The 25,862-nt window shown below is 40.0% G+C and overlaps 2 protein-coding genes across 7 annotated transcripts; one reads left to right on the forward strand and one right to left on the reverse strand.

Annotated features, from left to right (window-relative positions):
- Positions 1-284: 284 nt before the first annotated feature.
- gucy2g (guanylate cyclase 2g) lies at positions 285-16,250 on the forward strand. Its single transcript, XM_088324250.1, has 22 exons — positions 285-623; positions 1,416-1,764; positions 3,427-3,536; positions 4,241-4,423; positions 5,199-5,343; positions 5,403-5,538; positions 7,623-7,726; positions 7,782-7,948; positions 8,017-8,166; positions 8,227-8,310; positions 9,345-9,449; positions 9,513-9,584; positions 9,647-9,815; positions 13,329-13,484; positions 13,548-13,722; positions 14,413-14,553; positions 14,611-14,803; positions 14,865-15,039; positions 15,120-15,218; positions 15,821-15,912; positions 15,987-16,100; positions 16,188-16,250. The coding sequence occupies exons 1-22, from the start codon at positions 285-287 to the stop codon at positions 16,248-16,250; spliced, it is 3,321 nt and encodes a 1,106-aa protein (XP_088180376.1).
- Positions 16,251-16,556: 306 nt separating this feature from the next.
- Positions 16,557-23,644, reverse strand: tectb (tectorin beta). 6 transcript variants are annotated; one of them, XM_088323764.1, is made up of 9 exons: positions 23,522-23,644; positions 21,871-22,061; positions 21,264-21,415; positions 19,944-20,016; positions 19,689-19,876; positions 18,226-18,388; positions 18,080-18,158; positions 17,047-17,076; positions 16,557-16,972 (listed from the first exon to the last, which is right to left on the reverse strand). In XM_088323764.1, exons 1-9 carry the CDS (start codon positions 23,634-23,636, stop codon positions 16,917-16,919), a joined length of 1,047 nt encoding a protein of 348 aa, XP_088179890.1. In that variant the 5' UTR covers positions 23,637-23,644; the 3' UTR covers positions 16,557-16,916. The 6 variants fall into 6 exon arrangements, with proteins under 6 accessions (XP_088179890.1, XP_088179889.1, XP_088179895.1 ...); XM_088323763.1 differs by having other exon boundaries at positions 16,558-16,972; positions 17,047-17,079; XM_088323769.1 differs by lacking the exon at positions 23,522-23,644 and adding an exon at positions 22,241-22,942 and having other exon boundaries at positions 16,559-16,972; positions 17,047-17,079; positions 21,871-22,136.
- Positions 23,645-25,862: the final 2,218 nt, after the last annotated feature.

Raw genomic sequence — 25,862 nt, forward strand, 5'->3', positions numbered from 1 at the left:
TATATATATATATATATATATATGAAAAAAAAAAACAAAAAAAAAACATATATGTATATATATATATATATATATATATATATATATATATATATATATATATATATATATATATATATATATATATATATATATATATATATAAAATCTAATTAGATTTTGTAAAAATCAATACCTGGAGATTCGGCCCCCTTCTGCTCAGCATCTCCTTGGGGATGGCTCAATCCAGATCGTGTGCTATTTAAGGAGCTTGGCATCGAACATCTGGCAGTGTGAAGACAACAATGGTCCGGTCCTCCTCAGGTGTGGCTCAGGTGCTCCTTCACCTGACTCTGGCCTTGACGGCCATCTCAGCCGGCCCTCCTGGCCCCAAGCTCCTCATCGGCTTCCAGGCTCCGTGGAACTCGTCCTTTCCCTTCAGCGCCGGGCGTTTGGGCTCGGCCATCCAGATCGCCGTGGACAAGGTGAACGGCAACCCGTCCTACCTGGGCAACTGCAGCCTGGGCTTTGTCTACATGGACACAGCCTGTAACCCCAAACTCTCCTTGGGGGGCTTTGTCCACCAAGTGTGGAGGGACAACGTGTCTGCCATCTTTGGACCTGCGTGTCCTGAAGAAGCTGAGGTAATTTTTTTTCATTTGCTGTCTTAAATCCATCCCTTTCTAATGTGCAAGGAAATTGCAAATAAGTGGACTCTTGAATGTAATCTATATTATATTTGTTTATGGAGAATTATTTAACTTTGACTATTATTTTTATTGTGCAAGCTTAAAGTTACTATCTGACTTAAAGGGATGGTCTATATTGTTTAGTGCCTCTTAGTGGTAAAAAAAAAAAAGCTACATTCATCAAAAAAAACAATATTGATTAAAATAATATGAAAAAAGACACCACGATATAAACATGCATTTTTTTGATACAGGTTGAGAATTGCTTATTTATTTTACATAAGTTGAGCCTCTCCTGAAGGGAGCTGACATAGTTGTCTGTCATCTTGCTGAAAAAACATATTATTTAGAGCCAGTAGAAAAATTCTACTTCTTGTGATCATTTGTAATATTTTTACTTGAAAAATATTAAGTTTTTTGTACAAAGTAGTAGGTCCAAAAATAATCCAAGATTAAAGACGTCTGTAATTGTCAATGGAAGTGAACTTGCACAGGCAATTGTATTTATTTTTTTGATCCAGTATGTTATATCTATTCTTTTTATGTTTTTTTTTTAAGTTAGTTTTCATTGTGCAGGAAGCAGGTCCAATAAGTAATCCCAGTTTAAAGTTGACAATAATTGTCTATGGCACTGGTTGTGTTTCGTCCATTATTTTGATTTTGTTTTTTAACCAGTTTGTTATTTAGATGTGTATGTCAATTTCTAGTGTGGAATGTTGAATTGACTGCTCTGGGCAAATGCATAAGGTGACAGGCCTGATGGCGTCCACCTGGAACATCCCTATGTTCGGCTTCGTGGGACAGTCGTCCAAGATGGACAACACATTCATGTATGACACGTACATCAACTTAGTGCCACCGCTCAAGAGGAGCTCGGAGGTGCTGGTGAAGACCCTTGAGTTCTTCGGCTGGACCCACGTGGCCATGATTGGTGGCGGCCTGGACTCCAACACGTGGGACAAAGTGGATGCTCTGTGGAAGACGGTGGAGACACCGCTGAGGGACAAGTTCAAGCTGACAGCCGCCGTCAAGTTCGATACCAGCGACCCTCGGCAGGTCCAACGCAACATCAAATACATCGCCAGCATGGCCAGAGGTAAGACCACTCACCAATGTTGGGTACGTTACTGAAAAAAGGTAGTTACTTTGACTTGTTACTTTATGTAAAAAGTAGTAGCATTATTACTGACACCCAAAAATTGTTACTGCGTTACTCTGAAAGTAACCATCTAGTTGAAAAGGTACGGTGTATATACTCATATTAAAGCCAACCCCCTAAAACTATGGCCACATTATTAAAGAAATAGAAGAAAGTGTGTATCCTAACCTGTGGAAGCAGTGAAGCCTTCCTGTTCCTTGGCTTGTGCAATCTTGAGAACTTACAAACTAAGAGTTGAGACACTTCATATCCATTTTCCTTAAACCACTCGAAATATTTTGTTCTTGATTTCTGGATAATGTATAAAACGTTTTCATTTTTTTCTCCAGACATGGTGTATTGCAAAAAAAATTTACAAGTAAAAAGACCCAAATTCAGCACTCTTGGAACGTAAATTCTGTTCTCACGTTAGACCCATTGACATCGTTGTTTCTGTATAATTAGGGGTTTTCCAAATAAAAATGACTTGACTTGACTTGACCCCTTCCATACGTTCCTCCTACTGTTTGTTACTGCTGACACAAAACAAAATGCATATGCGCTTATAAAATGAGGCCCTAATTTTAGTATTTTGGTTTATAGCTGTAAATACGGCTTGGATGCGAGTACAAAATGTCACTAATCTCCATTTTGCTGATGATATTACCGGACTGGCACGAGAAGAACAAGAACTCAGAGATCTGATCAATTACCTGGACAATGTATCAACCCAGTATGGGATGGAATACAGCACAAACAACCCTCAAGGTATCACCACAAACATCACCATCAACAACCCAGAGCTTGAACCTGTCACCTAATTAAAATAATTTGGAGTAGGGTCAGACGGGCCAGAACCAGAAATCATGGGCAGGGTAGCTCAAATCAGAGCCCCACTTGCCAGACTTAAGCCCATCTGGGGGACAAGCAGTGACATCAAAAATCAGACTCACGCAAGCACTGGTTACTTTCATCTTACTCAACGCTTGCGAGACATGGACTTTCACGGCAAAGCTGGAAAGGAAAGTGCAGTGGTATGGTTACGTCAAAAGATCCTAAGAACTGGCCAAGATTGTTCTTCAGGGCACAGTCCAAAGAGGAAGTAGTAGAGGGAGACAGAAAAAGAACTTGGCCCACACATCAAGAAATAGACGTTTGCCAACTTTGCCATGACCCAAAAACAGGCCAGGAATCATCAGCAGTGGAGAAAGCAATCCCGAATTACGTCCTCAGTGGTGCCCCGACAACCCAGGCGGTTAAGGGTACTGTGTACTCTGAACCGTTTGATATACTGTAGGAAGAATATCAGAAAATCAGTGGGGAGAAATAACAAACCCTGGCACTCTATTCTTGAGAAAGCGTAACTGTATTTAGTTGTATTTTGTAGTTATATATGAACCTCCTAAATGGCAATAGACGTGATTCCCAATCTGCTTTTAAAAAGTGGCAGAGTCTAACTTTATTTTGTAGCCACTGTTGAGTTACAACATGTTATTAATAACGCGTTACCGTACTTATTACCGAGAAAAGTACGTTCCTTTGCGACACGTTACTCCCAACACTGCCATTCACCGCACCGCGTCATTATCTGAGCTTTGACCCGTCCCACGGGGGTTGCAGTGATCGTGGTCCTGACCAACAAGGAAGACTCCCTGGCCCTGCTGCTGGAGGCGGAGCAGCAGGGACTGATGGGCGGAGACTACGTTTTCTTTCTTGTGCAGCACTTTGAGGTCAGTGGTGGCGTGGTGAGTAAAGCGATCACCGTAACACACATTGGAGGAAGCAAAAGCAAATAATGAATACAATTCTGACGTCATCAATCGGCTGTGAGGAAGAATTAACAAATGTTTAAGTAAAACAGTAATACCGATTTCTTAGATTGCAAAGCAATCAATTTGTTTGGTAAATTAAAGTCTAATAATAATAATTAGGTATCCATCATTCATAATTCATGGTTTGGCCATCTTTTAAGAAAAAAAAATCCCGAGTTTGTTATGTCCGACTGTGTCGACCGTGGTTAGCTAGTTTTGCAAACGTTTATTTTTAATATAACAGACTCAATTCTGTGTTTTACGCCCTAATTACTGCCTCCTGGTGTCATTTCTTTTAGCTTCATAAAAGTCCTGAAGAAACAAACAAAACTTGTTTTATTTGTTGCCAATTTAAGGCAGTTATTTTCATAGTAGGCTAAAATTGGTAAGATAGATACATACAGTATACTTGGAGCACGTGTTATTTATTCAAGGTTTTTTTGCATTCGTTTCTGTGGCTATACTGTATAGACAAAAAGTATGCTAGCTAATAGCATTGTTGACAATAGATTAGCCAACTTTGTCGTGCACTTTTGGTTACAGAATTTTATTAGAATTTAAAATGTGCTTACGGACTCACCTTTCTTGTTAATATTATCGTTTTAATGTTTCCCTCCGAGCAGGATAATGTTTGGAAATATTCACTGGACAGCCAAATGAACCGGGCGGCCCTGCGTGCCTTTGACATGACCTTCATCATCGGCCAGAAATCATACGACGGTTATGAGTACTATGACTTCTTCGAGCAGGTGTTCGAAAAGCTACGAGGGCCGCCGTTTTACAGCAACCTGACGTCAGACAGAGAGGTAGAAAAAAAAGCAAAGTGAAGAAAAGAAAAGAAACACAGTATATTCCTGTGATAACGATATTTATCCATCCTGAGGTGATGATTGCAAATTAGAAATTACCTAATAGCGGGGATAGAAAACTATGGTAATTAGTTAATGCTTTCAGAACTCTTTGTACACTGGATAAAAACAAAAAAATAACAAAATAATAAATAATAGGTAGTCTTAATGTTTAAGATACATATATATTATTAAATACAATTATTAATCTACAAGTGAAGGAAAGACTATATTCTGTTCACCTTTGGTGTAAGTTAGCTGCTGGATGCATACATCTACCTTTGGCATAACTGTTAGCCCTGGGACTCATACCAATTAAATACAGGACAAAAACATTTTATTTTAGCGCACTAACTCGCAGATGCATCACGAAGCCCATGAGATTCTGGACTACATAAAAGCGAGAAAAATATTCCAGGTAGGTAGTTCAGCCAAACGCATATCTGCATCTACATGATGCTGTGATTCAAACCAATCGCAAACCATCATATTTTATAACGTCAACCAATAGCAGACAGGCAACTTAGAGCTGTAACTTGTCATATGCAATAATTTCAACGTTTGAATTGCATTTGTTTGTTTTTTTAAACGCAGAATAATTGGTTCTTGATGTCAAATAGTGGGGAAAATGTATTAAAGAAGGTTGGAAAAACATCTCATTTCACACAGTTAACATGTTGAAATGAGGGGTTTACTATCTCAGAGTCTACTGTATTGATGGAATCGCCTACAGGTGAGCACCTACTCGGCTTATCTGCACGACGCCGTGCTGCTCTACACCATGGCTTTGAAGGAGGTCTTTAAAGATGGCAAGGATCCTCACGATGGACGGGAGGTCCTGCAGAAGCTGAAGAACAAGAATAGCATTCGGTTCTACGGTAAGTAGAAGAGTTTCTCTTTGGAGTTTCCACCTTCATTGATCAAGGCTCTTTGGTAGGCGCATCGGGACTGGTTCACTTTGATGAGGACGGGGAAAGGAACCTGGATTATTCAATTTACGATTTGCAGTACGCAGGGACCGGTCCCACATTTGTCCCAGTTCTCCATTTTGACAGCCACAGCAAAAGTATACGGTGAGAAACAAACAGGATCCTCCACAAAAGTCAAACAACTTTGAGATATTACTTAGGTCTGAATAATAGCCACTTCATTACCATGATTGAGGTAAGATACCTTTCAAAACAACCTCAAAATTAAGCGTTTTTCACCCCTAAAAAACTTTAATGTCCGTTTTTCAGATACATTTTAGTTTGCTTTTCCTATATTACTAGGAAAAGCTAGTGGAATGTCTGACCCAAAATTGAGAGTGTCTGGTAAGTTGCCTGGTTATGGAAAGAAAGTGCATGCATGAGAAAATGTGAAAATCAGTAAGTTGAAGAAGCGAGAGAAGCAGGATAACCATGAGGGAAAAGTGAGGGAGTGTTTTGAGATGGTGAGGGAGAGATCTGTAGAGGGGAGGAAAAGTGGGAATGTCTGACGACAGCTTGAAACGCAGTTGAGGTATGCGGAATTCGCAAGGTTGGTGGAGTGGTAAGAAAGTGTAGTTAGTGGTGGAATGAGAATGTAAGGGTAGCAGTATTTTAGTGAGTTGTTGAATGTGACTGATGAGAGGGAGGCATGTATTTTGTTCAGATGTATTTGTTTGGTAAGTTGAATGAGATAGAGATTGTGAGGGAGGAATTGGTAGCAACAGTTGGGTCTATGAATGGAGGGAAGGCTGCTGGGTTGGATGGATGTAAAGTCTAAATTTTCTACTACATAACTCATTTTTTTATTTGTTGGTGCTTTGGAGCTGCAGTTCCCAAGTTGGCCCCCAAAAGACATTAGAGATCCCACGAAAGCAAATGTTGATCAATTTTGTTGGTATTTATTGGGGTGCCTTGACACGAAACCTCGCTAAATATTTTTGTGGAGACCTAAAGTACAACACACATACACACGCACACACACACACACAAATCCAGATTAATAAAGAAGTTTAGATTAGATAGATAGATGGACCGAGGGACGGATGGACGGATGGATGGATGGAGGGAGAGAGAGAGTGAGGTTTGGGTGGGGTCGGTAGATAGATAGATAGATAGATAGATAGATAGATAGATAGATAGATAGATAGATAGATAGATAGATAGATAGATAGATAGATAGATAGATAGATAGATAGATAGATAGGGGCGGCAGTAGCTCAGGAGGTAGAGCGATCGTTTTAGGATTAAGGGATCCCAGTTCGAATCCCGGCTTGTCCGTGTTACATGCCGAAGTGTCCTTGGGTAAGACACTGAACCCCCAATACCCCCAATAAGCAGGTTAGCGCCTTACATGGCTGCACAGATCACGGCCGCTATTGGGAAATGTGAAGCACAATGTAAAGCGCTTTGGGAAGTCATTGACTTGAAAAGCGCTATATAAAGGCAGATAATTTCATTTCATAGATAGATAGATAGATAGATAGATAGATAGATAGATAGACAGATAGACAGATAGACAGATAGATAGATAGATGGATAGATATCACTACATTTTAAAATCATAAACCTAATTGACTGTTAATATTAACAAACCCATACATACATTATTTTAACCATTTTAAGAGTTATTTAAACCATGAATTAAAAAAACAAAGGAAAGCTAGATATAAATATTGTAACATTGTAAAAATAAAAACGAAAACATATAGCAAAAAATATAAACATTAAAATTCAAATAGAATAGAAATGTCATGTTGAGGCAATTTTAAAAATTGTTTTTGTAAGAAAAAACATGTTTAAATTAAATTGAGAAAATGAGAAATAGATACAAGTAGAATAAAATCCTAAATTATGAAATTAAAATTAAATGTGTTTTGTTTGACAATTTAGCTAATATTAATTATATTTTTCCTTATTTTGCCAAAAGTAAGCAGGATAAAATATAGTAAGAAAGGCATACCGAAAATGAACAAAATTGACTTTCGTGTATTAATCAATTTTTTTATTCATTTTATTTTTGGCCTGAAGTTCTTTTACACAGGTTACATAACAGTTCAAAGGATTAGAAGAAGGAAATAAATTGTACTCCGTTGCTTTATACTATTAAATTTGACCAATTCAGCACCAAAAAAACCTACATATTCTACATCATGTCAAGGGCAGTGTCGGAATGAAAAGTGCTATTTCAGGCCAACGCCCATGTTCACGGCTGTCAACTGGCCCAAAGGAAGACCCCCGTCCGACAACCCTGAATGCGGCTTCAACAACGAGCTGTGCGAATGGCTCAGTAACGGTACGCCCAACAAATTTGATGTACAAGTCCACAATATGACTTCATGTCACGTCAGACATATTATTGCTGGCCCTGCTGGTTGTGTTTCCCGTCGCTGGCGTGTTGGCCGTGCTGGGCATTGGCGTCCTGGTGCTCCAGAAGCTGCGCCTCCAAACCAGCTTGGAAGACTCACACTGGTGGATTATAAACTACAGCGACATCACCATCATCAGGAAAGCTTCGGTATGATATCAGCTCCCATAGGATGTTGATTTCTTTGGGGGGTGTTGTTTTGACTGGTCTCTTAGCAGGGGGGGCAGGCTCTGTCGCTGAGCAACACCAGGAGCTTGAGTGGAAGCGGAGGTTCCTATTCCACGTTGTCCAACTTGTCCAGCAAAAGTTATGGCTTTAGGGACAAGACAGGGAAAGAGCACATCTACACTACCGTCGGACTCTACCAGGTAGTGAGGGGGAAATAGTAAAAAAAAAGAAAATAAATCCTGACTTTGAATGCTGTGCAGGGGAATCATGTGGCCATCAAGTACCTCAAGAAGGATGTTTGTGATGAACTACAAAGCTCCTCCGTCCTTGCCGAATTTAGCATAGTAGGTTTCTTCAAAGATTGCTTCATAAACACATTACAGTAATCTCTCAGTTATAGCAGTTATGGGGGACCAGAACCCCCCTCGAAAAGTGAAAGTCCGCATAGTAATGACGCACCTTCATAAAAGCTCAAAAGGTTCATTTCATCTCGAGATGACATCCTTACTGACTAAGATTATATGACTGTAACAAAATAACCAATAAAGTTTTACAAATATTGCAGTTGAATAAATGGTCTGCATACAAAGGTATAACAAAATGGGAGGGCTTTCGCTTTCATTGCAAGAAAGCAATGTATAGAGCAGCTGGCTATCTGCATGCTAGCATCAAGGCTCGTTGGCTTGAGCAAGGTCTCTGCGATGATTAAAATACAACCGTCCCAAATGTAGTGGTTTCCAAAGAGTTGTATCGCCAGGTCTTCCATTTCATAAGTAATGGATCTGGCGTTGGTGAGATACAGGCTCTGCAGGGCTGGCTTAAGAGGGATATTAGCGTAGCGGTAGCAGTAAGCCTCGTTCTTCCAACTTCGCTTCAGTCATTTCACGAACCCGACAACAGTCCATGGAGCACCTACTGGTGATCACCATTTATTTGACTTTCCTCAGAGGCCAAATTAATTGGTGAATTTCTTCAACGTAATGATCCGCCAAAAGCTAGCTGTGGCCTTTCATTTGCAGTTTGTTTTGAGTTGGTGAACATATTGACTTGTACGCCCGCCCGCAGGCCCCGGCTGTTTGAGTTACGGCATACACCAGCCTATCACAATAACGCACAAAGAAAGTCACACAAAGCCCTCCCTAACCTACCCCCGTGATAGCATTTGCTGTCTCTAACACATTGCAGGATACATTGATGTCAATGACAATAAGGTCAATTCAATCCAACATTTGCGAAGTAGTAAACCCGCAATAACAAGCTCAAAGTAGCGAGGGGTCTCTGCTCTGTATGTATTTGCCATGGGTCCACAAAAAAAGTGTACTTTTGAAAACCACATGAACTGAACATCGCTAATACCATGTTGCTAAATGTGTGACAGATGAAAGAAATGAAGCATGAGAACCTAGTGCAGTTCTTTGGTGCTTGCGTGGAGCCGCCTAACGTCTGCCTGGTCACGCAGTACTGCAAAAAAGGAAGCCTGAAGGTCAGACTGACACAAATACTCCCAAAGTGAAACCAATTGTAGTATTGTTGTTGTTGTCCGCAGGATGTATTGAAAGCCTCCGACGTAGAGCTCGACTGCATTTTCAAGCTTTCCTTCGCTTATGACATCATCAACGTAAGTGTTGCCACAACCGGGTGCACTTCTACCACTGTATGACCACAGTTTACCTTGTGCAGGGAATGGACTTCATCCACAGGAGCCGGCTCAAATTCCACGGCAATTTGAAGACTGGCACATGTATGGTGGACAGTCGGCTCCAAGTCAAACTCTCTGGGTTCGGACTGTGTGAGTTTAAATACGGTGGGGGGAAAAAATGCTCCATGCCGAAGAGTCCCAATTACGAAGGTGAGTAGAGAGATGTGGATTTTTAATTGTTTTTCATTCGTGGCTTGTTATTTCTATTAATTTCATTTATTTCTCTCATTTTACTATTTAGAAAAAAACTAAGATAACTAATCAAATAAAAACCTTTACTATTATCATTATTATTATTATTATTATTATTATCATGTTCTTGTTACTCATCTCATTAGCTGCACCGCTTATCCTCAGTAGGGGTCGCGGGGGGGCTGGAGCCTATCCCAACAATCATCAGGCAGTGGGCAGGGGACACCCTGAACTGGTTGCCAGCCAATCGCAGGGCACACAGGGACAGACAACTCGCTCGCTCATTCACACCGAGGGACAATCCGACTGAAATGCATGTCTTTGGAATGTGGGAGGAAACCGGAGTGCCCGGAGAACATACAAACTCCGCACAGGAAGTCCGGTAGCTGGATTTGAACCCACACAGGAGGTTCCCAAGACCTTAGAACTGTGCTGCACATGCACTGCGCCGCCGTGCTGCCGGCGTTCTTGTTACCATATTGTTTTGTTTAAAATATACAATATATTTGGTTATTTTTCTAATATATTAGAGAAACACTAATACCTAATAGTTTTTCTCATTTTAAAGTGTTATGTGTCTTATTTACCTATGAACAATTCTTAAAATAAATAGTAAAATTTAAAAAATATAAAAATATTCACCATCTCAGTCGATTCAAGATGGGGAATTTACTTTACTATTGTAGAATAAATATATATGATAAATTGTGAAATAAGAAATATCGAACATTTTGTTCATCATTTGATTTTTTTACTTATATTATGATTTATTCATCTATTTATTTGATATTATCACATTTTAATAATAATTCAATAATTTGTATAGATAGATAGATAGATAGATAGATAGATAGATAGATAGATAGATAGATAGATAGATAGATAGACAGACAGATACTTTATTCATCCCCGAAGGGAAATTCACATTTCCAGCAGCATCCCTTCGCTGAGAACAATACAATAATAAAGCAAAAAGAATACAATATACAAATACCCAGTGTGACGTGCAAATGCCCACTGTAGCGTGTTATATAGAATAACTAAATAGTGCTACACAGAATACATATTGCAATAAGATTCGGTAATATGCAATGTAGGTGGTGTGGTTTACTGTGGGCTTTTACTCTGCCGGGTAGAGTTAAAGAGCCTCATGGCATGAGGAAGAAAAGATCTCTTCAGTCTGTCCGTAGTACAAGACAGTGACAGCAGTCTGTCGCTGAAACTGCTCTTCTGTCTGGAGATAATGCTGTGTAGTGGATGCGATGGATTGTCCATGATTGACTGCAGCTTTTCCAGTGCCCGTCTCTCAGCTACTGTTGTTAGGCTGTCCATCTCTTTGCCCACAACAGAGCTCGTATGTATGTATGTATGTGTGTATGTATGTATGTATATTTATTAGTTGTATACCTGTCAACCTGTACGTTTTTGCTGTACAAAGTACTGCACGTTTATTATGCATTTTAAGATGTACGACGTACAAGAAAATCTGTACTGAAAAACGCAAATTTGTCAATTATGGGTACCATCCGGTATACACCGACTATCACGAAACGGCAAATCAATCAAGTCAAATGAGTTTGCCGCGGTAGCCTCTATCTCGGTCTCGTTTTTTTTCGTTGCAAATGAAGCGAGCGGTTTGATGCTACTGTGCGCATGCGTCTGCATCCTGGGGATTTCCTATCATGCTATTTCATACTGATCACACGTGAACAAAGCGAAAGCAGAGCGGTAGGCCTACATTACAACATAGTTTTGAATTTTCTTTGAATACAATCATCAAGTCACCATGGCCGAACCTGAATTAAAACGCCGTAAGTCATTCTGATCTGAAAACAACAGGCGGGGTTGATTGAGTAAATTTAAAATACATGTGGTCTTAAAATAACATCAGATTTCATGTGTTAGTTGTGCTTTGATGCATTATATTACGAATTATTATGTTGTTGTATAAAAGAAGTTAAGAAAAAAAGGAAGTATAAAAGGAGAAAATGAAAAAAGACAGGTTTGCGGTTATCTTTTTAATAAGTATATTACCAACAATAATTTAATGCAGAAAATGAATTATTGATTTTAATAAGAAAATTTATTATTCTACTTAATTATATTTGCATGTATTTTTTCCTTCTACAGTGAACGTCCAAGCTACTTAATTTTTGAACATTTTTTATAATAAACCTCATTCATGTCGAGCAAATCAGTATCTCACAAGAAAATGTTAATTCACAATATATATGATATAACGAAACACATGTACAATATAACATGTTAGACTGTTATATTGGTGTAATATTATTTTGTAAGGGAAAATACGACAGTTTGTAAGGGCATGGAGCCCTGGAGGTTGACAGGTATGTGGTTGATTGTTGTTTGGATCCCTTAACCGCTAGGGTCATAGGAGCACCATTTCCTGTGGTGTTTCTTGGGCAAGTACAGCCTAACTGTGACTATCCCTCTCCGGGAGAACATAGATTTTCACACGGTCTTGAATTGGGGACTTTTTGGATGTTTTGGCAAATGTGCTAACCACTGCACTACGAATAACATTTTACGAGAACATTTTAAAAAATATAAAAGGAGAACAATAGTACTTAAAAATGAGCAAAATCAACAACTTTCTGACTTTTTGCTGATTGTGACCAAATTACAAACACTTGCTCGGTTGTGAAACATTTCAATCTCAATCATTGCATGAGAACAACAGACAAGAGCAACATTTCACCAATTGCCCTAAAAGCAAACACCCAATATTTCAACCACAAGGAAGTTTTTTTAATCAATCTCTGATGGCAGTTTCACCGAGAGACGTCAAACTTGCAAGAGATTTCTGTTGTCATCAGATGCACAAAAACAATTGGGAACCACATCCTCTTCCCAGAACATTTGAATTTTCCTCTGCATGCTAGCAGAGCCTGGAAGGAAATCATAAAGTCATGTTATGATCATTAAACCTTGCCACATGATAAAGTCTTGAATTGTAATTTGATGCAAACGTCTAGGGTATGAGGTTTAGTCTCATATGTGACAGCTTTAAATCCAATGGGATGTTTTAGGCTAAGAGATAATAAGCCCCTGGGAAGAAGACCTTCCCTCCCTCAATGTTAAGTTTCAAATAGACTATGTGAATCATGGCACCTTTACTGACAAGTACAGACTAATTGTCTGATTCCAACAGGTAAGGAACCTCAAAATTTTAATCAGATTTTAAGGGATGGCCCATAAGAGGGGCTAGTGTTATTATTATTGTATATTTTTAGAGAAACCTTGGTATTTTCTGAGGGATGATAGTTTGTTGGCTCTGACAACACTCTGACTAGAGACAAAACTGCCTCCCAAACCACTTAACCTGAGTCAAAAAGCATTCTATCATCTCCAGCTGGAATATGTGATTTCATTCTGGAGGGCATCCGACCAACTTTTGGCATACACTTCATCTGTTGTACAAATTGCTAACAAGCATATGGAACGTTACAGGATTGTTCTGGACAGCCCCAGAGCTTCTAAGACAAGCGGACTCGGCCATCAAAGGTACCCCCAAAGCGGACGTCTACAGCTTCGCCATCATCCTTTGGGAGCTCATGTACAATTCCAGGAGCGGGCCGTACCACGACGTCCACATGGAGCCCAAAGGTGGCAGTGATAATCTTTGCACCCTTTGCCTGGGCCATTGGTAAATCTGCCTTATTCCCACAGAGATCATTGGAAGACTGCGGGGACCGTTCCGCGGCGAGCCCCTCAGGCCACCCCTTTCCGACCTGTGCGACGACAACATCAATTCGCTGCTGAAGGTCTGCTGGAATGAGAACCCAGACCACCGACTGCCGTTCAGGTCGATTTTAAGGCAGTTGAAGGAAGCAAGCCCAGACAGGTGCCACCATTTTTTCTTCTTTATCATCGCAATTGTCACCTCAACAATGGACATCTTTAAATAATAGTCTGGTTTTGTATTTGGGGATTTGATTTATTAAATATTAAGGAATATTTTTTTGTAGCAACAAAGGAAGATACCAGGTATAGGTATCGGTGCCGATTTCAATTTTGAAAACAGGCACTTTCTATTATATATTTTCTATTCTAGTTAAAGGGTTACAGAAAAAATTAAATGGTCTGAAAAAAGGGTTATTAAACGGCCTTTGAAAATTTTGTACTAATAATATTCATCATATTAATATGAAATAATTATGTATTATTTGTAATACTGAATAAGTGAAGTTGAAAGTTTTTATGTGATGTATGGAATCCAATACGGCTGAAGTAATTTTTTGCAAAATGTACACAGTTGCCCTCTGCTATTGTCTTTACCTAGGTTTTGTGTCCAAGCACCTCCAATAAATACCAAAAAAAAATCAATAAACATCTGCTACAAGTGGTTGTCTTTGGTGCTCCCTAGTGGGCCCCTAGTGCTTTTTCAACAAACCACGGCCCCAACAACCTCGCCCTAGCAAAACGCCTGGCATTGCCAAGCCCGGCATCGCCGAGCCATTATGCTTGTATTTTATATTTCAATATATGGTTTTTGTATCGTACTGCTTATTTTTTTTCTGACTAAATTCCATAGTCATGCAAATATTCTGGACAACATGGTGGACAAGCTGGAAAAATATGCCAATCACCTAGAGGAGGTGGTAGAGGAGAGGACCAACCAACTTGTAGCCGAAAAAACCCGCGCTGACAAGCTTCTTTCCAGCATGTTGCCCAGGTAACCACGGCGACAGGAAATCTTCCCCCTCCTCGCCCGTGACACGTCGTCCGGCAGGTACATTGCCGACCAGCTGATGTCGGGGAAGTCGGTGGAGCCTCGAAGCTACGAGTTGGTGAGCGTCTTCTTCTCCGACATTGTGGGGTTCACCTCCATGTGTGCTGTCAGCTCAGCCATGGAGGTGGTCATGTTCCTCAACGACCTCTACAGCCTCTTTGATGACATCATCAGGATGTACGACGTCTACAAGGTGAAAAGACCAAATAAATCACCCGTGTTGGGGGCTGTTTTTTGACCGTCCGCACTTCCAGGTGGAGACTATTGGTGACGCTTACATGGTGGCCAGTGGCTTGCCCATCACCAATGGCTTGCAGCATGCTGTGGAGATTTCCACCATGGCGCTGCACTTCCTGAGCGCCATCAAGCGCTTCCGGATACGCCACATGCCCACAGAGACCCTCGCCATTCGCATCGGTGTCCATTCGGGTGAGAATCTTTTTTTTTTTTTTAATTGAATACAACCATCCCTATGAAGATGTTTTTTTGTTTTTGTATTTCTTTGGCAGGTCCCGTGGTCGCGGGGGTGGTGGGGAGCACAATGCCTCGCTACTGTTTGTTTGGCGATACAGTCAACATGGCTTCTCGCATGGAGAGCAACAGCTTACGTGAGGGTCTACTTTAAAGAAAAATAATCATAATTCCAAGCATAAAAGCCATATTCTAATGTTTTGGACTACTTGTTCTTCAGAATGTTCTGGTGCACTGATAAAATTCCAGTGAAAAACAGAAAATTCTTAAACTAAGTATTTTTATTTTTTGCTTTTTTCCATTGTATTTTTTCTTGTAAAGTATTAGAGCTTAAATATACAAAATAAAAGTGGATTGATATAAATTTAAAGTTGAATTCCATCCATCCATTATCTGCACCACTTATCCATGTTTTTGGAATGTGGGAGGAAACCGATGTGCCTGGAGGAAACTCGCGCAGGCACAGGCAGAACATGCAAACTCCACACAGGAAGGCTGGTAGATGGATTTGAATCCATGACCTCAGAATTGTACCGTGGACGCGCTAACGACTCAACTGCCATGCTGCACTAAATAAGAATTTTCCCATCTTATTTTACTAATTTTTTAAATATTTTTTGATTGTGATGATTAAAAATGAAAGCACTTCAAATTACAATGAATGATTATTTTAGGGACACTGTTTTAAGGTTTTTTTTGTTTTTGTTTATTGTCAAATTGGCTTTTTTTGTTTTACCAGCCTTAAAGATTCACATCTCTCAGTGCACCGCCGACATCCTGGTCCATGTGGGATCGTTCGAGCTGGAGGAAAGAGGAGAAATCGAAATGAAGGTGACTCTGTCCTTCTTGCTTACACTACCATCTACGTGCTAACATTCCAAACACCTTATCATTTTTGGTTCCAGGGCAAAGGCTACCACAAGACCTACTGGCTCTTGAGCAAAGAGGGCTTCAACCCTCCTTTTCCGACGGCTCTCAGCCCTGCACAGTCAAACACCGGCCTCCAGGTAGCAGCAGAGGTACAGGCAGTCATTATCCATGTTCTTTCTTCTTCTAGAGTTGCTGCTGTGTTTTCATTTAGTATTTTGTATTCGACATGTGTCCAGAAAACCGGACCGTGCAAAGTTGCAGACAACATAGATGGCGCCTTGCCTCCTGTGGACTTTTAGTTGACACCATGTGAGATTTTAATTGTTTGCATATTTATTGATACTTTTGCAATGCTTTCCAAGACCAAAATTAAAGTGACAGTATGTGATAAATCACCACTAGCGGTTATTGTAGTTTAGAATACACACTACAGTATCTGACATAAGTGGCTAAAGAAGGAAACAGCGGCGGAAAATGTCAAAGATGCCCCAGCAACTCATCACATGCAAGCCTTAGCTTTGTAAGGTAAGTTGCCATTGAGTAGTAAAAGCGCCGCTATTTTGGCAAAATCATCATTCGGGCTTGAGTAGTTGTAAGATGGCCTCCAAACATGTCAGCTTTTTCAGCTTTTCTTGAAATTAGGAAATGCAATTACAAATGTTTAGATCAACGAATCATTCAAAAAGCATGTTTGTGATATTATAAAAGCGTATTATTTGAATCAATAGTGTTTTATTTAGATGGATCAAGCATTTGAGACACAATTGAATATCAAGTACAAACTTAACTCATATATGATAATAACAGAATGTATTTAAAAAGAACTCCAAATATAATACAGTAATAAGCAACTGCACGCTAAAATGAACGTTTGCTTACTCTATAGTAGCAGTATGCACCTTAGTGCGGTAAATATAAATGTTGCCAACCTAATTCACTCCTTTCTAATGTCGCACTTAAAGGATTCATTGATGTAAGCATGAGTTGATTAGGATAAACAGCAGGAAAGCTGGAGATGCTCCTAAATGACACAAAAGAAAACATTTACGTTTATTGTACTTTAAATTTATAGCGGTAGTACCTGTGTAGTAGTACCTATAATGTGTCCCTTACTGGAAGATCCATCTGCTGTAAAGATATTTATAGTAAGCGAGGACGTTAATGGCTACAATCTAAAAAAAAATGACTGTAAAAATAAAGTAAACCACCTGGATACGACGACCCAAACTTATAACAATTTCACTCTACAATGGGGTATAAGATGTTTTTTGCCCCCTTTTTACAGCATTTTCCATACGATACAACATTAACAAAAAATGCTGTCGCCCCTCCCCTACCCCTTTGCATCCACTCGCCACTACATTCTACCAGGTTAAGTCACGTTTAACCAAATGTAAATTAAATGTAATTTTCTTTACACGTATCATGGTTGACGGATCCCTCACGTAATTTCTCCCCACTGGTTTTCTGATATTCTTTCTACCGTATATCACATGGTTCACAGTACACTCCACCCTTATCCGCCTGGGTTGTCAGGGCGCCAATGAGGATGCATGAGGATGCGAATCTAGACAGCTTTCTCCACTGTTGACGGTACCTGGCCTGCTTTTGGGTCGTAGCAAATTTGGTACCAGTCCATTCCAAGTTCTTTTTTGTCTTCCTCTCCCCATGTACTCTTGGAGAATTACCTTGGCCGATACTTATCATCTTGTGACCTGACCATACCACTTAAGTTTTAAACTCTGCACAATTGATAATAGTTCATAGGGTCCTATGAGCCCCCTGATGGTGTTGCACAATGTTTTGTTTTTCTCATGCACTATGAAGCTGATGTCTAGAAGTTTTCTAAAGTTTTGCATCTCCATGGCCTGGATTGTCTTTCACAGTTTTGCTGTGAGAGTCCATAATGCTATTTAATCATATGCACGTACATTACACATAGGTAGTACTGTACTTACTATATACTGTTTTGTTTTATTTATTTTCAATTGGGCTACAGGGGTGCTCAAAAGCCATTAGCTAATAACCATAGTTTTCTATTCCTCGCTATAGGCCAATTTCACTCAGCGATCGCCACCTAAGAACGGATTAATGTCATATTCCAGGGGTCTACTTTCGTGTATTATACCTTCGATGTAGAATTCCGTGGTGAGGATTCCACCACGTGGCTCTGCTTTGGCAGCGAGTCTCCTGGCAGGGCATGTACTCTTCACAAAGGGCAAGGATGCATTATTTAAAGAGGGATTTTTCTGGAAAGGCTTCCTCGATACTCACAGGCTGGCAGAGGAGCCGTTCGGCATCGCACACGTGGACCTCGCAGTGGAGCCACACGGTGGACGCTTTCTCTTGGCCGCCGAAACGGAAGGAGTTGAACTTGAAGGTGGAGCGGGCGTCTTTGGCGTTCTCAAATATGCTCACGGTCTCGTCGGACGGGCAGCTGGAATGGGGACACACGCGTTTCATTATATCGCTCTGTGCTTGGCGGAAATTTGTTTTCTGCGGTGCAAATTACATTTAAAAGGTTACATGTAAAATATAGAAAACATTAAATAAAACATAAGAATATTATTAAAATTGAATTAAAAAAAACATACATCTATCGCACGGTTCATGGATCCCTTAACCATCTAGGTCGTAGGTGTGTCTACAAGCATTTTCTTTGGGTGGGGGTTTGCGCCCCATCATGAAACAGATGGCACTGGGTTCCATGGTTAACCAAATACAGCACCTTCATCATATGGTCGCGGTTGTTTTTTGGTGTGACACTTCATTCCGCTCTTCACAGATGAGCCTGGTGTGTGAGAATACTGATACTGGATCTTAAATGAGTACTTTTTTGTTAAAAAAATATTGAAGCTGTAGATTGGGTTTATCTTTTGGTTTCAATGTACAATAGAACATTTAATGTTTAAAAAAATAGAGGTTTCTACTTAGCGAGTTTTATCTATTACGGGACGTTTTTGGAACGCACATTAAGAAAATGATCCTGGCCAGAATCTACAAATAAATGGAATACAGTAATCCCTTATGTTTCAGGGGAGTTGCGTTCCAAAAACGTCCAATGATTGTCAAAACCCGGAAAGTCATTTATTTATTTAGTTCATTTATTTATGACTCAGAGGGAAAGCCTATTTAGAGGCTAACAAATAACGTTCGTTGTGTCAGAACTATGTGACCTAAGGACAAGATTCACCTAACTTTACATGATACTTTGCTATCATCATCCAATCAACTAATCATCATGGAAAACATTTACAAACAGCATTTACTTTCCGGTTCTTTTGTAAAGAAACAAAACCTTTTTCTATTATCAAACATTTTTGATAAAGCGCCAAGAAGCCAGTAGGGACCGTCAAAGAGCCGTAAATGGCAACAAGTTTAGCCGGTCAAGAAGTCAGACATTGTTGGCGATAGAAAGCATGTTCCTCTGCCTTTTGCTGCTTTTGTGGGTCCCTAGCAATTTGTTGACATGATGGCTTTAAAAAAAACGTGAAAATGAAAAATATTCCGCGTATGTAATGTAGGTTTGTCAAGCTGCTTTACGTATATATACAACTTAGACTGCAATGTCATAGATGCGCAGGCAGACAAGCATAATGGGGCGGGGCAACTATTTAGCCAATCAGAATGCAAAACACAAGGATATCTGTATAATAAAAAATAAAGGACTTTCAATAATAAACACACACACACGTTTTTTTTTTGGTTTTTTTTCACACAAGGCACACCTTGCATACCTGTTGAGGATGAGGCTCCACCTCTTCCTGTCAGTAGAGTAGGGTGTGGGTGTGGCCCAGCAGTTTTCAATGGCCACACGGAAGCGCCCACTGAGGCCTTTGGCCTCCACGCCGACAAAGACCTCAGAGCCGATTTCGGAGGTGTCGATCACATACGGCGCTTCTTTGGCGTACAGGAACTTTGCGTTCTGTGGGTGAGGTTCTCATGATAGCCCCTCAAAAGTTTTTTTCTGGACCAAGAGTAGGCAGACTCACCGTGAAAACACCCATGGACAGCTGGGACATAAAGGAACCCAAAGTGCCGTTGCGTACGTAAACAGTGGCTACCCTGGTGGAAAGCAGTCCATATTGTGTTAAAATGGACTAATACACAACTCAGATCAATTACCGTATTTTCCGCACTATAAGGCGCACCTAAAAGTCTTAATTTTTTTCAAAAGCTGACCATGCCCCTTATAATACAGTGCGCCTTATATATGGCTCAATGGTGTGTCGCAAAGTCTTGCAACTAATGCAACAGCCGCCAACTAGATTTTCCCCCGAACGTGAAGTAGTCCGCGGTGTATGATGGGATTTATGTACCGCCGTTTCATTGGCTAACCAATGTGTCAATCATCATTTGAATCGATCACTATTGGCTAAAGTTATTCGTAGGTAAAGGGGGCGGATCCTTTATATCATTTACAGGCTTTGATAGGCTAAAGGAGCAAAACAAACCATGCAATTGGCCTAACAAAATGTTTCAATCATCAGTTGAATCGATCACTATTGGCTAAAGTTATTCGGAGGTAAAGGGGGGCGGATCCTTTTTATCATTTAGGGGCTTGCATAGGCTAAAGGGACAAAACAAAGCCTGCAATTGGCCGAAAAAGATGAATGTGAATAGCAAATTTGGTTGGTTGTCTACGGCATAGAGAAAGCATGTTTTACTATTCTGTATTTGTAAATATTTTATTCTCCTGGATTTACTACACTCACGGATATAAGAGGACCATGGTTGCACATTATTATTGAACACAACGACTTCGGTGAGCTACTCCGGCTATATATTTTCCAGTATCTTGTTTCAGAGTGATATCGATGTTTCTGTGATGGGTCGTTTTTTTAAAGTAAACTCAATTCCAAGTGTTTATTGTCATATGCACAGTAAAGTTGCGAGCAAAAAAGAAAATAGAAACTAAGGAATGGTTGGCATTTCTTGAATCCCAAGAGTTTAACCTTCCGAATGATATTTGGAACGATGCATTTGAGTGACATCGTACGGACACCGCATCCGCACGTGTCTACAACACGTATTTGCTTCTTTGCAAGCTTTGGGAATGTTAAGGGGGTAATAAGTTTGACTGAACTATCTGACTGTTTTGTCGATGTTCCCATTGTAGCACCTTATAATCCGGTGCACCTTATCTATGGAAGATATAGGACCAAAAACTATTTTTTGGGGGTGCGCCCTATAGTGCGGAAAATTCGGTACATCCAAATTTCTGCGTTTTTTTCGTACAAATTCTCTCAATCATTTTGATCATTTTGAATGAGATTCAATATTTTGGGTTTTGTTCAACAGAGTAACCTGACCTCTGGCTGAAAACAGCATTGTTGACCAGATAGGTGGCGCTGTAGACGCAGCTGAAGGTGTAGTTGACCGGCTGATTTCTGAGGGTCAGCGACGTGTCGTTGGACACCACCCAGTTGAAGAAGACGTAACGGGGATCTTTGCCTGGGATGTACTGTCCAGGAAGTACCTTGACTTATTAGTTGACGGCAATAGACGTCAAAGACTTTTACTGCACTCCAACCCCGGCCCTCTATATCCTATTCCAAAGCTTCCTAACCCAACCCTGATGCTTTTGTTTAATGGTATGTTAGGGGGTGTGCCAAGAAGGCCTAAAGAATTCGGGAAAGGCTGTTTTGCTACTAGGTCAGTTCTATTTGCCTTTTTTTGGCAGATCAAAGTGGGTCAACCCAGCAGCAAGCCCCCCTGTCCTCCCCATGTTGTAATGGTGGCTGCAGTTGGCTGATTTTGGCCACCCGTCAAAAACCATGTGGCCTCATGCGGCGACAGTCTGATATATTTGGCAGTCGCCGTGGAAGAAAAATAGAATACGGTCATCCAGATGTTACCTGACTGAGCAGTACGAAATAAAAAAATGAGCACGTAAATACAAAAACCTCATCGTCCCACCTCAGATTGGGTGCCGCAGTACGAATGGTTCTTGGGCGTCAGGTCAGGGATGATGAAGCGGTAGTAACCGGAGCTATGCACGCCAGTGGCGCACACACCCCCCAGGGAGAGCTGCTCCATCTCCCAGCCGTAAGGGCACTCAGGCACGTTGGCAATAATGGCGTTGGGGAAGCACGACACCATCACGTAATCTAAAGTATTGCACAAAGCAATGGCCTGTAGTCTGTTGATGGATACATTTTACGAGGCTTTGCCTGAAAAACTAGCTACATGTGTAAAAGTACATGCACATGAGTAGCCAAACAACAAACAAATATACTGTCAAATACCTAACCAACTAATTAACCTACCAAAAAGCCATCTGACTCACCGTGAAAACACCCATGGACAGCTGGGACACAAAGGAACCCAAAGTGCCGGCACTTACTGATTAATAAAAAACAAAATCAAATAGATTCCAAACCAACCTTAGGAACTAACAACCTATCTGACTCCCTAATTTCTGACAAACCAATTCAAATCCAACAAAAAACTACTCACCAAGCAAGTAGTAACCTGGGAGCCTAACCTACTATTACCATACAGAGTAACACGTCAAATAACTATCTAAATTACCCCCTCCCCCAAAAAAAAAAAAACTAACCCACATTTATTCCTACTACCACTAGTTAATTAACTACTGGCACCTAATTGACTAATAAGATATTTGGTAACATAGCATGGATTATTTAACTACTAAACTAACCAACCAACCAATGTGCAAGCAATTGACCACTTCAAAACTGACTGGCTGATAATAAATCTACAAGAACATTACCAACAACTAGAAACTATCCATTAACCAAATAACAATAAGCATACTAAAATAAACTAACCAATAGGGGTAACAACCAAATGACTAGTCAAACATTTTCCAACTAAGTAAGTACCTACAAGACTAACCAAGCCAGTAACCACCCGACAGCTGGCATCCTGATAACCAATTTATTTAGCAATCAACTTACCAACACAGTAACGCTAACTAAAAAAGTTACCATTTACCCTAAAACCATAAACATACACTAGCTAACTAACCAAGGAGTATACCAACCTAAATGACTTGTCAAAAATTACCCAACTAAGTAACTAACTAACTACTTGGCTGACCAAACAACCAAATAATATGCCGGCGATTAACCATCCAACAAATGACTGGCTGATGTTATCTTTTGATCAAGCAATCAAAAACATACTCTAATTGACTCACCAACAATCAAATTAAATTATTTTACCAATTTGATTAGTCAAATATATATGCACTAATTACTCAATCAACAGACCATTTCAACATATACTACCTACTGTGACAAACCAAATGGTTTACACAGAGTAAACTTACCAAGGCCTTAACTTAACTAGAACGCCAATTAGAAAACATGCACTATCTGATCAACCAGCTGACAACAAACCCAAACAACTAGTTAACCACCAAGCGAGGAGACCACTCCCCTAATTTGTAAAAACGCTCCCTCTAACTCACCAAGTAACTTCTCATCTGACTTTTTAACAACTGAATACCAAAATAAATGACTAACCATCCAACAAACTAACCACTCAACCAACAATTGACTGTTATAAAATGATTGTTGTTTTCCTTAACTTGTTTGGTTACCGGCTTTCTGGGGAACGCAAGTCCACACCACAGGAAGCATCACCAGGACCAAAATGGGCTTCATGATTCCACGCAGGACGGGGGCGACCGTCTTATGGATGGTCCAGGTTCCCATCCGGAGACGGTGAGTCTCTTTTGTGGCTGCGCTCACAATAAGGGTTCTGTGCTAGCTCCTTTCACTTTTAAATTACCGTCATCTCTTGGGATGTCTTTTGTAAGGATGGACTGGAAGGAAATGGGCAACTTGGCTGGAGACATTTAAAAGCTTCTTTAAGGTCACAACATTATTTTGAATTATTAAATATATCAAAATTGCTTTTGAATATATCAAAAGGTAATCAAATAAATAAAAAATGACAAACACATCAATGACAATTCGATTGATAGAATAATAACAAATAACAATTATTGAATTATATTATATTGAATTACATTTATAAAATAATTACCGGTATTATATTTTAATTTCAGAATGTTTTATATGTATTCTAATTGATAGCATAATTATTTCAATATTATAAGAATAGTTAGTGTTATTACACTCAATATTTGTTTTAAGTTCCATGTATTTTATAGCATAATTATGATACAGACTAATATTTTATAATTTGTTCAATTTTATTGACTACTTTTTTATTGTTGCAATTGTCAGGAGCAGAACGGAGACAGGACCCACTTGCGTTGCGTTTTTCACAAGTTTTATTGGAAGAAGGAGAAAGGGTTGCGCCCACAATCCGGTGATTGCTGGACGCGGGAAGCAGGTCGCTCTGAACGCAGAAGTGGATCTTCCGTGGCGAGCGATGGCGGTGTCGGGAACAGAAAAACAGGAGAGCAAAAACGTGGTCGGGGTAAGAAGCGAGTAAGCTAGGAAAGGAGAGTAGACGTGGTCGGGGACAAAAGAGGTCGAAAACTGGGAAGGGAGAGTAGACGAGGTCAGGATAAAAAACGGGTCGAAGACGGGGGACAGACAGAAGCAAAAAACAGGAGGATTAGTAGTGTAACTATTATAGTATATGATATATATACTGATATTGTAATGAATGATAATTTATGTAATTGTTATTTTTATGTATTTTATCGCAAAAAATAATAATGTTGTAATTGTTATTATTCTATTTAAGGTTTTTATATGTAATTTATTTTACAGAAAAAAAAGCACCAACACCTTAAAGTTGGGCAAATTTTTGTTACTAATTAGCGCAAAATGCATCCAGTTTGAATATGCTAATATAACAACATGGCATGTTATTACTATGTTGTTACTATATTCGTATCAGGTTAACTATTGGAAGTAAGTATAAATAGACTCTGTCAACCATTAAGAACGTCTTTTTACTATAAAATTATCCAGCACTAGTGAGCTATTTTCAGAAGACGTCGGGTGGCCCCTAAGCTGTCCTTAAGGGGGCACCCTGATGGCTGTGAGCATGACATTGGAGACCCCTGCCTTAAACCATCTTGCTACTATTTTTTGTACTGAAAATAATGTAATTGAGTTTGTTTTTTAATATGTAATTTAGATAATAAATGCAATAACAGATCAAATAAAACAGCCCACGGTGGCGTCTCAGGAGAACCGCAGCTGATTAACATCCGAATGAAGGGTCGGCGATAACATCTAACAAGAGCTCGGGTTACAGTATCGGACCGTCCCGCTGCAGTTATAAAAAAGGCCAAACTGTTTCTTTTTTGTGTTTTGATTGGTTGTGTGGAGTACAGCAAAGGCGCCAGTGCAGTGTTTCAGGTCAAAAACATTAAAAAGGAAACGAAAAACAATCTTTATTTACACAATTCTGTACAAGGCAATTAATAAATAGGATTAGTATCGAGGTTGGAGGTTAACCATCGGGCTCTTGGCACGTCCAGCTTGTGCGCTCTGTTACGTAAATAAAATCCCTCCTGGAAGGAAAGCGAAGAGGGGGGTTAGGACACGTTGACATGGTAGCGACCAAATAAAAATGAGGTCAGAACAGGCTTTTAATTTATTGCTAAAAGTTGTTTGCAGAGAAAGAAAAAAATTAACAAACCACAAATTTTTGATGACATCATAAAAGCATGTCCATCCATCCATTATTTGCACTGCTTATCCTCAGTAGGTTCGCGGGGTGCTGGAGCCCATCTCAGCTATCTTCGGGCAGTGGGCAGGGGATACCCTGAATTGGTTGCCAGCCAGTCACGGGGCAAAAAGAGAAAAATAACTCACTAATTTACATCTAGGGACAATTTGGACTGGCCAATTAACCTGGCATGCATGTTTTCGGAATGTTGGTGGGAACCGGAGTGCCCAGAGGGAACCCATGTAAGCACGGGGAGAACATGCAAACTCTGCACAGGAAGGCCG

This window comes from Urocampus carinirostris, chromosome 19 (genome assembly GCF_059441175.1).
Source record: "Urocampus carinirostris isolate Australia breed hairy pipefish chromosome 19, RoL_Ucar_1.0, whole genome shotgun sequence".
NCBI lineage: Eukaryota > Metazoa > Chordata > Actinopteri > Syngnathiformes > Syngnathidae > Urocampus > Urocampus carinirostris.